The 13,609-nt window shown below is 32.5% G+C and overlaps 1 protein-coding gene across 1 annotated transcript; it reads left to right on the top strand.

Annotated features, from left to right (window-relative positions):
• Positions 1 to 1,995: 1,995 nt before the first annotated feature.
• LOC128174030 (uncharacterized) lies at positions 1,996 to 9,666 on the top strand (the record flags this gene model as incomplete). Its single annotated transcript, XM_052839674.1, has 3 exons — positions 1,996 to 2,233; positions 2,325 to 2,398; positions 9,580 to 9,666. Coding segments are annotated over 3 exons (399 nt in total), but the record flags the coding sequence as incomplete, so codon positions are not given.
• Positions 9,667 to 13,609: the final 3,943 nt, after the last annotated feature.

The raw sequence follows: 13,609 nt of genomic DNA, 5'->3' as shown, positions 1-13,609 counted from the left end.
CAACAAAAAAAACAAAAACATTTCTCGCCCATTGCTGTATTTACTATGTAGCCGACTACTGCCTATGTTGTGATACTGTAATAATCATTTATTAACAGTTTTATGACCTTTCAAATTACCAATCAATCAGGTTTTCCGTAGAAATATTCGTTACTATCATTTATTAATAGATTTTAATAAGACTTGAAATGAATTCTAACACTTAAAAAAACGCACTTGCTGTTAAGTTTTTCTATTCCAACAAGTGCAGAAAGTCAGTTATGTAGTATTGCTTATGATAAATTGGGACCAGAAAAGAAAGTTTTGGTATAATCATTTAAGAGCTTCAACTGACTTCGATGCTAACAAATTTAATCCTTATTTTTATTAAACTAAGTTCACCTGTGAAGTGTTAATGCATTTTAATGGTTTTACAGCTATTGGTGTAATCATGACAATGCTGTTTATTACAAATATTTTAATGAAACGTTTATTTTACGCGAGTTTTTCTCCTCTCTTTGATTATATATGAAAACAATGCTAGGACGCGCCTGCATTGGAATCGGGAGTCTCGGCATAAGTACGCTGTCCCCATTAATTCTAACATTTGTTGTTCTGTTTGGTTTTTTTTTCTAATTGTAAATTATATTTACTCTCTATATTGTTTCTAATTGAAAGGATCAAATCCTCCTTTTTTAGTGCATCCCATAAAATCGATGTAAACAATACATGTATTACCTGAAATTTAAATCTGCTTTCTTTAGGAGTTAAACAATCTTAACGTCATTGTTTAGTTGGTAACCAATGATTACGACGTGTCATAACCATGTTCACCCTTTCTAAACATCCCAAAGCTGGGTTCATTGGCAGTATATCTACACAATAAGACAATCTTAAATTAACCATTAAATCATGCTTAAGCTATTTTGTTGCTTTCTTGTTGCTCTATTTTTTTCTGTCCAATGTTTGCAAAGACAAATAGGGTGATTTCACCATGCATCGGACACCTTTGCATTTTTCCCTTTGTTCACGCATCAAATATCGTCCAGATATAAATAACACTTGTTTTAAAAATTACAGGTTTTCCCCTTGCTTAATTACTGGAGAAAAAATTGTGAAATTGTTAAAAATGTAGAAAATAAAGCAGATTAATGAAGTGTTGAACTATTTCACCATGGATCGGACAATATTTACCAAGCATCGGACAGCTATAGTAGTGCAGTAGAGATTAAAAATAACAACATTTTCTGGTTTTAATGCAAAAATACAAAGGTTCGGAAATATTAATTTATTCAATTGCTATTAATATTTCTTATAATGTAAATCCTCAAATCTACATATAGGAATTTAGACTAGTGCTTCTGTTAAAGGAATATTTATCATATGGGGCTCTTTATCGTGCCAGCTCCTACAGGAACTTTGGACTAAAAAGGGTGTGTCCGTAAAACTCGATTTTTAAATGGTTTGAGGAAAATGTTTGTATCGATGATTTTTTAAATTTTTATTTTACTTCACATTTAAAGTATATTACAAGGAATGGACACATAATCTCCATATTATTAGAAGAAATCATGCAGTGAAAACTGTCCGATGCATGGTTAATTTGTGTCCGATCCATGGTGAAATGAACATATGGTGCAATAATGACCTTGACATTAATTGCTCAAATTTCTTGGACTTATTTTAATCAAATTTTGTTTCAAAACTTACTTCTTTCTAATTATTTTACGCAGAGAGTGCATTTTCACTAATTCACAATCAAACGCACAACATTCAAATAATGCTTTAGTGTAAAATCTTCGTAACTAAATTTTCAATTATGGCGTATTTGATGTCATTTTACGATGTTTATATTGCTATTTCTTTGACAATGTGACTGTCAAATTCTTAATAATGATAAAGTTCATTTGTTCTAATTCAGGAATATACGAAACAACACATGAGCGCATGCACATTTATTTGTATATTTATAAACAAAGTTGTCCGATCCAAGGTATGTGTCCGATGCATGGTTAAATCACCCTACTGTATTCCAGATTGGACAAAGAAGTGACCAACTTTTCCCTAACTGTGCTTCATGAAATTGCTAGTCTTATTCATTGTGCAGATCTTTGTTCTAGAGATGACTACTGCATGGAGTTCGTTTACAGCGAAATAAGTAGACATTGCATTGGACTCCACTGTTTAAAGACGGATAACTACGCGTATCAGTATGTCTCCCCGACACCTTACCGAGGACTTTATTTCGGAAAAGGTAAAATTTTATTGATGATTATTTATTTTAAACCATTTACCCTCATCTCAAACAATCTGATAAAGGTAAGCTTGATTTCTTCCTTTTACAGTGAGCAACTCGGTAGCATATTCCGGTCACCATTACTTCTATCTGGAAGAAAACGTTACATGGGCAGAAGCCAAGGTATTTAAACTTATCAATTAAAATTAACTTTAATGTAGAACTCGTTAACCGATGTATTTTTATACCATTTGCACTTTAATATGAATTGACTGAATGTACATTGTATCAAAACAATGACATCATTTTTAAAAACGGTAATATTCTATCATATACAGTTTTTCTTAATAATCTGAGATTTAAGTAAGAGAATTTTCTGAAAATAAACAATTTTTATATACAAGAAGGCAATATCAGTCTTGACACGTCCTAGTGTTTATTCCAATGTTGTACTAGTAATGGAATACATTAGTAAATATTCAGACAAAAAAAAAGTACAACCAGAATTTACTCACATAATTTAGATAACTATTAAAGTAATAAACGTAAAATCGCGGCAAGCATATCTACAGAGATGATTTTCAGCGGGCATACAAATTAAATCCTGAAACAGAGAAGCGAGTTTTGCGAAAATGAAACTAATTATTTTTAAGTAGTGTTTCATTAATTTTTTTGCAATTTTCCGACAAAAAATCCTTTAATGACTTTTACTTTATCCTTTCAATTAAGAGGAGAGTTCGAAACTCTTTTTAAAAATATAAAAGAAAACTAATGAGTAATCGAATAGAGAGACAGAAAACAGTTTATGAAAGTCTAACCTATTAAATAAGTATGTCCTGTTCATGTCATCTGTTTAATAAAACTACTCTTATGGTACTTGCATCAATTATACAGAATATGCTGACTTTGATATAAATGATAGAACGACCTTGCCAGCAAACATAATCTTCCGCTAGGTCGCATGCTTACTCACGCTTTTCATAACTATTGTTAGGCCATTATCAATCACTAATTTTTCTATTGATTTTTTCAGTTTTCCCGATTATGACAAAGAGTACACGGCGTATGTGAAGGGTTAGCAAAGGTTTTTGGTTTTTTTAGAGATCCGTGATTGTTTTCTCCTTTTTTGTACTTTTCTTTCTGACCGTTGGTTTTGAACACTGTTTGTTGTCACTACATTTTATTCGATTAAATATTATATTTGGACGTTTAATGAACCCTCTTATCTAGACAATACTGCACATTATGATTATTATATTTATTAAGTTATTTATTATATAAAACGTGTACGGCGGGAAGAACAACTTTTGGTCTGAGTTTTAACCACTGCACTAAAAAAAATCCGGTTCGTTGCATAGTAATTTTTTTCTTTTTTCATCCAGAAAACTTAAGAAGTATACCTTCCTTGTGTGTAGTTTGTGGCAATAAACTTATCATTTGTAATTTTCTCTATTTAACCAAAAAAAATATATTTTATCAAAATAAATAGCTGGAATGCCAGAAGATATGTGCATATTTGGTTGAGGTTGAAACTAAAGAAGAATCTGAATGGCTTGCAGCTACATTTATTATGAAAGGTAAACTGTCTTTGTGTTTCATTGGTTTGAATTTCTGCACTTAAATCATAGAAAACGAAAAGTGGATGGTTTGAAAGTTTAATACTAGTAGTATTGAAGGTTGAATGTTCCAGAGTGGTTGCTTCCTCATAATCGTAATGTAATAAGAAGGCCATGATCAGTTTTTGCATTTAAAATAGGTTGCGTTGTTTTCAGTGCAAATAATTTGATTAAATGATTAATATAAAACATTTCTCTATTTCAGACAGTTGTTATTCGTTTGCTTTACGAATATGTTCAGCTTGGACCTGTGGTAATGACATTGACACTGAAGGTCAATTCGTATGGGACCACTCGAACACAACGATCGGCTTCTACAACTGGTCCCCAAATAATCCCACCAAACTATATCTCAACATTCAGGATTGTATCGACATATATCGAAATGGGGAATGGAATGACCGACACTGTTCTCATTTTAACCATTCATTTGTGGAAAAAAATATCGTAATAATTCATCTATATTCGAAAATACATTCTACGCCATGTTTTATTCTAGTTAAATCATTATTATATTGTATGCGTGTTGTTCAACAACCTCTTTTGTGTAAAAAAGAAAACAATAATTACTGTGTAGATTGAAATCGTTTTTTAAGTAAGTCACAACGTTAATTCTTTGACAATGATGTAAATATGTTAATGTTTTCTCGCATATGTCCGCATATAATCGGTTTAAAGTAATTTGATTTTATCCTAAATTATTTTTTATTTGCGTATAACGCAGGTACATGTATAATGAGAACATTTTTCAAGGGCCCGACTAGCACCCTGTTTTCCATATTGTAGCCTCCATATTTGATAAAGATTGGGCCCCAGGAGAGTCCAGTCGACCCTCAAAAATGAATTGGAATTCGACACTATTAACAGACTTATCTAGCTTGGTAAAATTAAAAAAAATTCGTATGACACAGTTATAATGGGACTATGTTTCAAGGGGCTGGCTTACATATATGATAGGTAAGGATTGGGCCCTGAAAAAGTTCTGTCTACCCTTAAAAGAAATTGGGTCTACACGACCATTAAAAGACTTAGCTTGCCTGGAAAAATTAGAGATTTTAAATAATTTACTTATAATGGTAATATCTTTTTAGGGGCTGGCTAACACCCTGTATCCTTTATCTCGGCTTTCATATCTGATGAGGATTGGACACCTTTAGTTGCTCATCAAAAGAAATTTGGTTTACACGACAAATATAAATAAGGTTTATAAATAGCAATTTTCATAATAATGGGTATTTTCTGAATATTTGGCATTTAAAAAGCAGTTATTCTTGTTTATACAAAGAAACGTTCTCGCAATTCAATTGTCACAACAGTAATTTTTTTTAAATTAAATATTATTCTGAAAGTGAGCAGTGATTCACCATTGTATATATATATTACATGTAATACAATTTTATATATGTAGTAGGATGTTTTTTTCTATATTGTATAAAATTGATAACGAAACAAATGGTTGCGTAATACCTTCTTTAATCAGGTGAACGAAGTGTAACAAATATTTAAATCAATAGGAGTATTTGGTCGAGTTGTGTTATTTATCAAAACATGTATCGGAGGTCACTTAGTGTGTTATTTTATATCGATTTGCATGCCATATGATTTATTATATACTTTGTGAGTTTCATCGTGTATATAAAAATGTGAAAAGGTCGACGGTTGAAATCCCGGTGTTGCCACTTTATGTGTGTTGTGTCCTAAGACAAGGCACTTTATGTATTTTTGTCTTAGTCCACATTGATAGAATTGGATACCGGCTCAGATTGGAAGTTAATCAGCGATGGCCTGGTGTCCCATCCAGAGGGAGTTTATGATTTTTATCCAATAATACCACGGAAACCAGGAATATTAAAACTACTTTTATTGGTCGGAGAATTAAAAAAATTGCAAATACGTCCTAAAATATTATTATCCTCTTTACAGAATATTAAATGCTACGTTAAAACCTTATACTGTACATTGCAGTGAGCGTTTTAATTTAATATTAACACCTGGCATTTAACAATATATTATTGTATATTTTAATAAAAAAACATAACCACGTGAGCTATAAACGTGCATACTATCTACATACTGTACCCGTGTAACCAAGCCCACAGTCATACTTGGACTTGTGTACGAAAAACCGAGCTTGAATATATTTTGTTGAGTCTGTATTAATTAAATGGTGTTCTCCCCCTTTTTTCAGTGGCGTAAGCACAGTTATCGGGGTATAGGGAACTAACAGCTCAATCAAATTGAAGGAGGGCTTGACCAAAAAAAATGATTAAGTAACTATGCTAGTAAGTGAGTTGTTTTTTCCTATGCGTATAATGCAGTGACCGGGAGTTTCAAAATCAACATAAATATGTATAATACATTTCCAATTTTAAAAACAAAATGCCAATCAATATTTGTAGCAATTTGTTCGACGTTAGTATATCAAATGTATTTGTGATGTATAGCTTTTGAGTTTCGATTCTGAACTACTTGTATAACACATTTGAGTTGAATGAATAAAAAAGAACATAAATAATAATGCAGAGCCCAACGTCATGAAAGAAAACCCATCATTGTATCTTTTCGACGTAGTATTAACGACATACCATTTTTTCCATAAGCACAAGAAATATAGATACACGAATAAGTATCATCATGATACACATCGAAATTCTTAAGAAAAAGAAATCTAAGATACTCTTAGTTGATATGAAAATACATTGATGCAACGATAGTTTAAGAAAATGAAATTAATATCAATTATATTCTACACAGTTTTGGTAAATACTACACAAGCGCAGAGAAGCTTCAAAACTGACCACTAACAGCCAATCCAATAAAAACTAAATATGCATGTTAAGAATTATAAAAGAAAACAACAACAACACCAAAACAAACAAACAAAAATCATGGGAAAATGTGTTTCAAAATTGCACTTATGATCACACAACTTGTAAATGTGCAGGCAAAATAGGAAAGTGAAGCACAATTATCAAAATAAGATAAAGAATAGATACATTTTATAAGTGTCATACACATTAAATATGTGATTTTTAAGAGTTTAATTATAAAAGGAAGGAATATTTTAGGTCAAATGCTAATCATGGTAACGATGGCATGGTATGCGGTTCTAAAATTAGCGAACACCATTGTAGTAGTACACTTACAATGTTAGCAAGTAAAGTATTCTTTTAATATGTTTTACGGTGCGACCGTTGGGGGCGAGCGCAGCAGGTGATCAAAAATGAATTATGATAAATCAATAAAAATAAAAGTAGTGACGTAAAGTACACGTAAATGAAGAATGCAAAATAAAATAAATATACCAATTTTCCAGTAACTTTTTATGATTCATAATTCATAAGATTTTTAATTTATTTATATACCAATCTGATTAAAATCAGATCTTAATAACGCTCCGAAATTCTGATAGTCGCTGAACAAAGTGTAGCGACATCAGAATTTGTCGGAGAGGATCAAGAATATGATTTTGATCAGATTGTTTATATACTGGTCGCACGCCAGTATAGAATTTTTCTCAGATAAAATGTTGTTGAATAATAAAGATTTTAACATAATGTTTTAACATAATATTTCCTCTTTTCTTGCAGCAGACATTTTTCTTAAACAAATAAAAATTGACTTATCACAGAATCCCCCCTCCCCCGTTTAAAAAGAAAAGAAATTTACGTATAAAAAAATTTGTTGATCACATAAGGAAAATGGATCACCCGGTAGCATGTAATACCGTTAATAGTAGTGAAAATAAAGACACTTTTGCGCAGCTAAAGAACTAAAGGCATACCACACACTCCCCATTCCTCACCCCGATTAGAATTTTCCTGATTTTGAGAATTTCATTTTTCCTTTTGCTTGTGAAGATTTTTTGAATGATGTTGCCACGCCCCATTTAAAAAAACGTTCCTGGAAATTACCGTAAATACAGTGAATAAAATAAATGTGAGCATTCATCCAAATGAGAGCAAGTTACAGCTGTTTCCTATCTCTGAAGAAATGTCTCGATTCGTTAGGTCTGCAAGATTTTGAGAAGATTTTGGTATTTATATTTCAGCAGATTTACAATAACTACTTAAGAGTTGTTTCCCCTTATTGTGACGTCAAAGTTCACGTCGGTCAAGTGTAGTCTGTCTCTTTGAAAACACACTAGAAAAAACTACGCGAAAAATATTGATTGTTTACTTAAAAAAGCATGATGTTCTGGAAATTACACAATTTATCTGTTTCTCAAAAGTTTTACTTTGATTCTCGCGAGATGGTATCCAGTCTAGTGCAATCGGCAATCCTCGGCTGATTCCGCTACGCTCCATACATGTCGAGTGCGTGAGACATCCCGAGTAGTTCCGAGTGAGTCTTGTGAGATCGGCCGACATTGAGGAATTGCATTGTGGGTCGAAATTTACTGACTCAGAAAAATTCTGTCGGATCAATGGGCAAGAAATCCATTGTGACGTCACTCGAAAGAACGATAACTCCGTTAGTCTTAAAAGTAATGGAAATTGGCGTTGTGTTATTTACAATGCATGTACATAGTCTTTTATCTTGTTCTCGTGAGAGTGTGAAATGGGAAACCATAATAACAGGGAACTACTGGGACGATTAACTCAAGGCATAACTGGTCCGATTTACTGACGCCAAAAAAATCCGTTGAATGAATGTGCAAATAGTCCGAATTTTCTATTCACACACGCCTTGCCGGTAGAGCTCGCTTCGCGCCGGCGCTGCACGCCGGCGAGCTGCGCTCGCTTTCATGATTGAGACCTTCTTTACTCTTTTAAATCATCAAAGGAAACGTTAAACTTCTATGACGTCACCCATTGTATTTAGTCAATGTTTATTTTCACTATTCAATCAAAAGTTGTTGGATATCCAACAGTGCATAAAACAAATAAAAATGACAAAATGTTTAAACGTGTATTTCCAACATAAATCCAAATTTATAACACAAAATATTGTCATCCATAAATGTATATCTGATACGTCACGAATGATATTTCAGCAGAAATATCCTTTTCCTAATTTTGAGAGATTTGGGATCACATATAAATCACTTCCATTAACGCTTTTAGACTTCCTCTTTGAACCTTGAACCATATCACTCCTTTTCATTAGGTTTAACAATATAGGGAATAGTATCGCATACATATTATAATACTCCTATCAGAATTTTTAACAAATCATTGTCTGTTTATTTTCGTTTAATTTCTGAGTTGTCCTTTCTCCTTGCAATCTAAAATATCATTCAAACGGTGTCCGTGTCTTTGCTGATAATGTAGATCTCTATATACAATGAATGTACTTTGGGTTAAAAAATTCATCATCTGAATTAAGTCTGCTCAGTACAGCGGATTGTTTTACTTTAACATGCGCACCTGTTCACTCATCCATGAATAAAAGGTGTGTTTGGTTAGGCAATTGTGTATGGTGCTTTTGGAATCATAAATGAGCTAGATGCTTTTGTATTACAGCAAAGTTGGATAGATGAATTGGTCAATTCCTTCTTGACGTTCAATGGAGGACTTTTTTTAAGTAAGATAAATAACGAGATAGTGTTGAATAGTTCAGAGACAACAGCTCCTCAGAGGGCCTTCGGCCCTCCGGGGGCTGTTTTCTCTAAACTATTCAACACTATCTCGTTATTTATCCATTACATATTTTTTTTTTGGTCAATGCAAATCTTGAGAGTTACTCTGTTGATTTAGCTTATATCTTTATTTATAACAAACATTTATTTTTATTTGTGCACCTTAGGTAGAATGCCAGAAAAAATGTGCACACTTGGTTGAAATTGAAACTAAAGCAGAATCTGATTGGCTGCCGGCTCCTTTTGTTGGTTAGCCCCATAATGTTACATTTACTTAGTAATAATTGTTAGTAATAGTTTCTTGTCAGCTCTGGCCTTATAACTGAGATCATAAAATGGAGGTTTTGAATGTTTAAATAGCCTTATACAGAAACCAACATACGATATGAGCCTGTAATTTTGAAATATAATTTTACAACGTAAATGTGTATAAAATGTAGATTTATGATGCATCATTAAAAATCAAATATCGAAGATATTTAGATGCAGAGCTCAGAGTTTACTATTTTGTCAACTGAGCTGGAGTCTTGTTATTGTTTGCATATTTGTTGGATTGGTGTAAATTTCTGTTAAAGCTTGCTCTTTCCTTGATGATGATAACAATTAATTTTTTAACACATTTAATCATTTAATCTTGTTTGTCACATTATGCTATTTTGTAAATGATATGAAATTTCTTTACATTACATCGGTGTAAATATAATCAAGGTTTTATTTTTTAAAGCCAATGAATCGACTACTGCATTTTGCTGGTAACATTTCTTCTAACTTACAAATGTTGTTTAATTATTCTAAATGTGCCAATAATTCATGTTTTACGTAAAAATGACTTTTTTGTAAAATCTGAATTCGTGTCTAGGCCTTTTGAGGGTTTTAAAAACGTACAAATGATGCTGATTGTTAAATATTAAAGTATGCAGCTGTTTGATATTGCCTCTCAGTGACAGCTAATTAAGAAGTACAAGTAAACATTCTTTAATTTCAGATAGTTGTACTTCTAGTTGTTCAGCTTAGATTGATGGAAATGACACTGGACTTGAGAGTCAATACGTATGGGACCACTTGAACATGAAGATTGGCTTCTCTTACTGGGTTTGAGGTGAGCCCAGGTTAGCTAACCTTCAGCAGGCCTCGACTCGTGACTGTATCGACTTAAATATTGGGAAATAGAATGATAGACCGTGTAGTTATTATAACTCATTCATCGTGAAACTAATGCTTAATAATTACACTGCTCTCTATGTGTGGATTTTTTTCATAGGGAAAATATTATTGATACACAGATGCGTTAAACCTGAACAAAACTGGTTTGTAAATGGTCGTTAGACTTTTTAATTTGCGTGTGCTTTTTTTCGTTTATTTTTTGAGGGGGGGGGGGTGGAGATAGGCTCTCATATTCAAATTTACTGATTTTAATGTCAATTAAATAATTAAATATCAAATATAAAAATGATTTTTTATGGTAGATAATAACTATGCATTATAATCTGACATCGCATTTTTATATATCTTGTTATCCCGTCTGGATTTTATAGAATTCTTTCCTTATACATTATCTAATCCGTATAGTATGGTCGATATGAAATTAAGGCATATATCATTTTCATTTCTCATTAGGGAGAAGCCGATTTATTTAATAGTAGTAGCTCATCAATATGAAGAAACAGTAGGCGTAATGGCAAATCACAGCTAATATGTACGATCCTCTCAAATCTGGATGGGTTTGCATGGGGCAAAAATATCTTGTAGTTCATATAAACATTGACTTTTTCGGTTAACAGTTTTTTTTTTTTTTAGCATCTGCTCAACAGATGAAAAAATTGTATACGGCTCTATATTTTTCATTACGTTACAACACTTTAACCCCAAAAAAGCTACAATTAAATATCAAACAGAGATAGTCAGTAATATATATGCATTGCATTCTTACATTTGGTAACTCGTTTTTACGTAACAAGTATATCCTCTCTAAAATTTAAAGGGGTTTCCATAGTTCATGATACATCACCGATGATTATTCAAATATAATTTTTAAGAATTTAAACTTTTTAATATTTGAGTCTTCGTATGGTTGACGGCAAATAACCCTGGTTTGAAACAACGTATCAAATTCTAATTTCTCATTTGGGAATAGCAGAAAATGTTTTGTATAGTAATTTATCCATATGGATCAAAGGCAATAACCAGATAAAGAAACATTAATAATTCAATTTGTGGGACACGATATTTGATTAATAGTTTGACGTTAGATGTATACGGCCAATACATTGCACATTTTTTTTAAATAAATGACAGAACATTTATCTCTTTTCTGGTATTCTGTATAATGTGTAGCATGATGTTTGAAGTTGTGATTTCTGTCTTTGTTCATACAAAAGACTAATAATATTAAAATACATATGAACATTAATAAGTGTATTGATTTATTTAATGCTGTAATATAAATTGTGTCTTTGATGTATGGACATCTAACTTCAAGCAGTTAACTGACATACAGTTTAGAGCATGTCAAGAATATCTTCTAGTTTTTTGGGGGGTTTTTTGGGGGGGGGGGGTGTTGCTCTCTTATTTTCTGTCTATGGTCTGCAAAGACATACTTGATATTTCAGATTGTACAAAAAATTGAGCAACTCCTCTTAAGCAGTGCCATCGAGGGGGATAGCTAGTCATACTCATAGGTTTTCTAATTAATCTTACGATATTCAATATTGCCTTGTAATAAAATTTTAATTCTCACCCCTTAGACTTCTATTCTCAATATTAATTTTAAATGGAATAAAACAAGGTGAAACGCCAAGGTATTGAAAGGAATCATTGAAATGAATTTTTTTCTATTACGTTTGAGTTTGATCATTTGATATTTTAATTATTTTTTTTAATTTTATTTTATTTCAGAGAAATTTTATCTATTAAAACAGGTAACTGTTAAAGGGAAATGTGTATATGCTTTTAATTAATTGACTGTATAATTGTCACAGGCAAACAAATCAGATTATGAAATAGTTTACCGAGTTCTCCCCATTGTAAAAATAATCAGGATTATTTGTTTTTATATCAAATAGTCTGTATTAATTTTGAGACACACTGTATATTCGGAAAAAACTCGGTACGAGCTAACCATTGGCTTATCCGGAAGCCCTTGCAAAAAAACCCCATAGTTTTCATCGAATTTCCTCCGCATTTAGACTCTTACCTATTGCTCCAGGTGATTTCGACTTGTTGGGTTTCCAGTTAAAAGGTTACTTTTATTTTGACAAAATGGTCCCATTTGGTTCGTCCATAAGTTGTGCACTGTGGGAAAAATTTGCTCTTTTCTTGCATTGGCTCACTCAAAAACACACAGGCAACATCCATATTTTACACTACCTGGATGATTTTCTCTTCTGCGGACCTAGACAAGATGCGGTCTGTCAAAATACACTTGACAAGTTCAAATCACTATGCCACGAAGTGGGGGTTCCTATTGCTTTAGAAAAAACTGTAGAACCAACTACAAATCTTATTTTTCTCGGCATTACTTTCGACACCAATGGCATGACCATGTCTCTGCCATCAGACAAATTAGACAAGTTAAAGTCAGTTATCAATTCTTTTCTATCAGCAAAAAAAGTTACTTTTCAGGAACTTCAGTCACTCATAGGATTACTCAATTTTGCTTGTAAGTTGGTAGCTCCGGGACGTGCCTTCTGCAGACGCCTCATAAATGCAAATATTGGAATTTCAAAACTCCATCACAGAATCAGGCTTAACAACAATATCAAGCAAGACTAGCGCATTTGGCAACTTTTCCTTCAATCTTATAATGGTGTTTATGTTATACGAACCCAATTTTTGGATAGTCAATCCATACAGCTCTTCACAGACAGTGCAGGGGGTAAGAATTGGGGTTTTGGTATCTATTTCGGTGGTTGGTGGGCACATGGAACATGGCCTCACTCTTGGTTTTTACAGGGTCTTACCAGGGATATGACTCTTCTTGAAATTTTTCCAGTCCTAGTAACAATTACTATATGGCACCAGAGTCTACAAAACACTAGAATCCTTTTTCACATTGACAACACTGCAGTAGTCCAGGTGCTCAATACACTAACTTCCAAGTCCGATAGGGTCATGTATGTGGTTAGAAAACTTGTTCTTCTGTTACTAAGACACAATATTCAAATCAAAGCAACCTATATACACACAAAAGCAAATTGC

Source organism: Crassostrea angulata, chromosome 2, assembly GCF_025612915.1.
Source record: "Crassostrea angulata isolate pt1a10 chromosome 2, ASM2561291v2, whole genome shotgun sequence".
Classification (NCBI taxonomy): Eukaryota; Metazoa; Mollusca; class Bivalvia; order Ostreida; family Ostreidae; genus Magallana; species Magallana angulata.
Note: the sequence above shows the minus strand (reverse complement) of the source record. Positions and strands in the feature narration are given on the sequence as shown.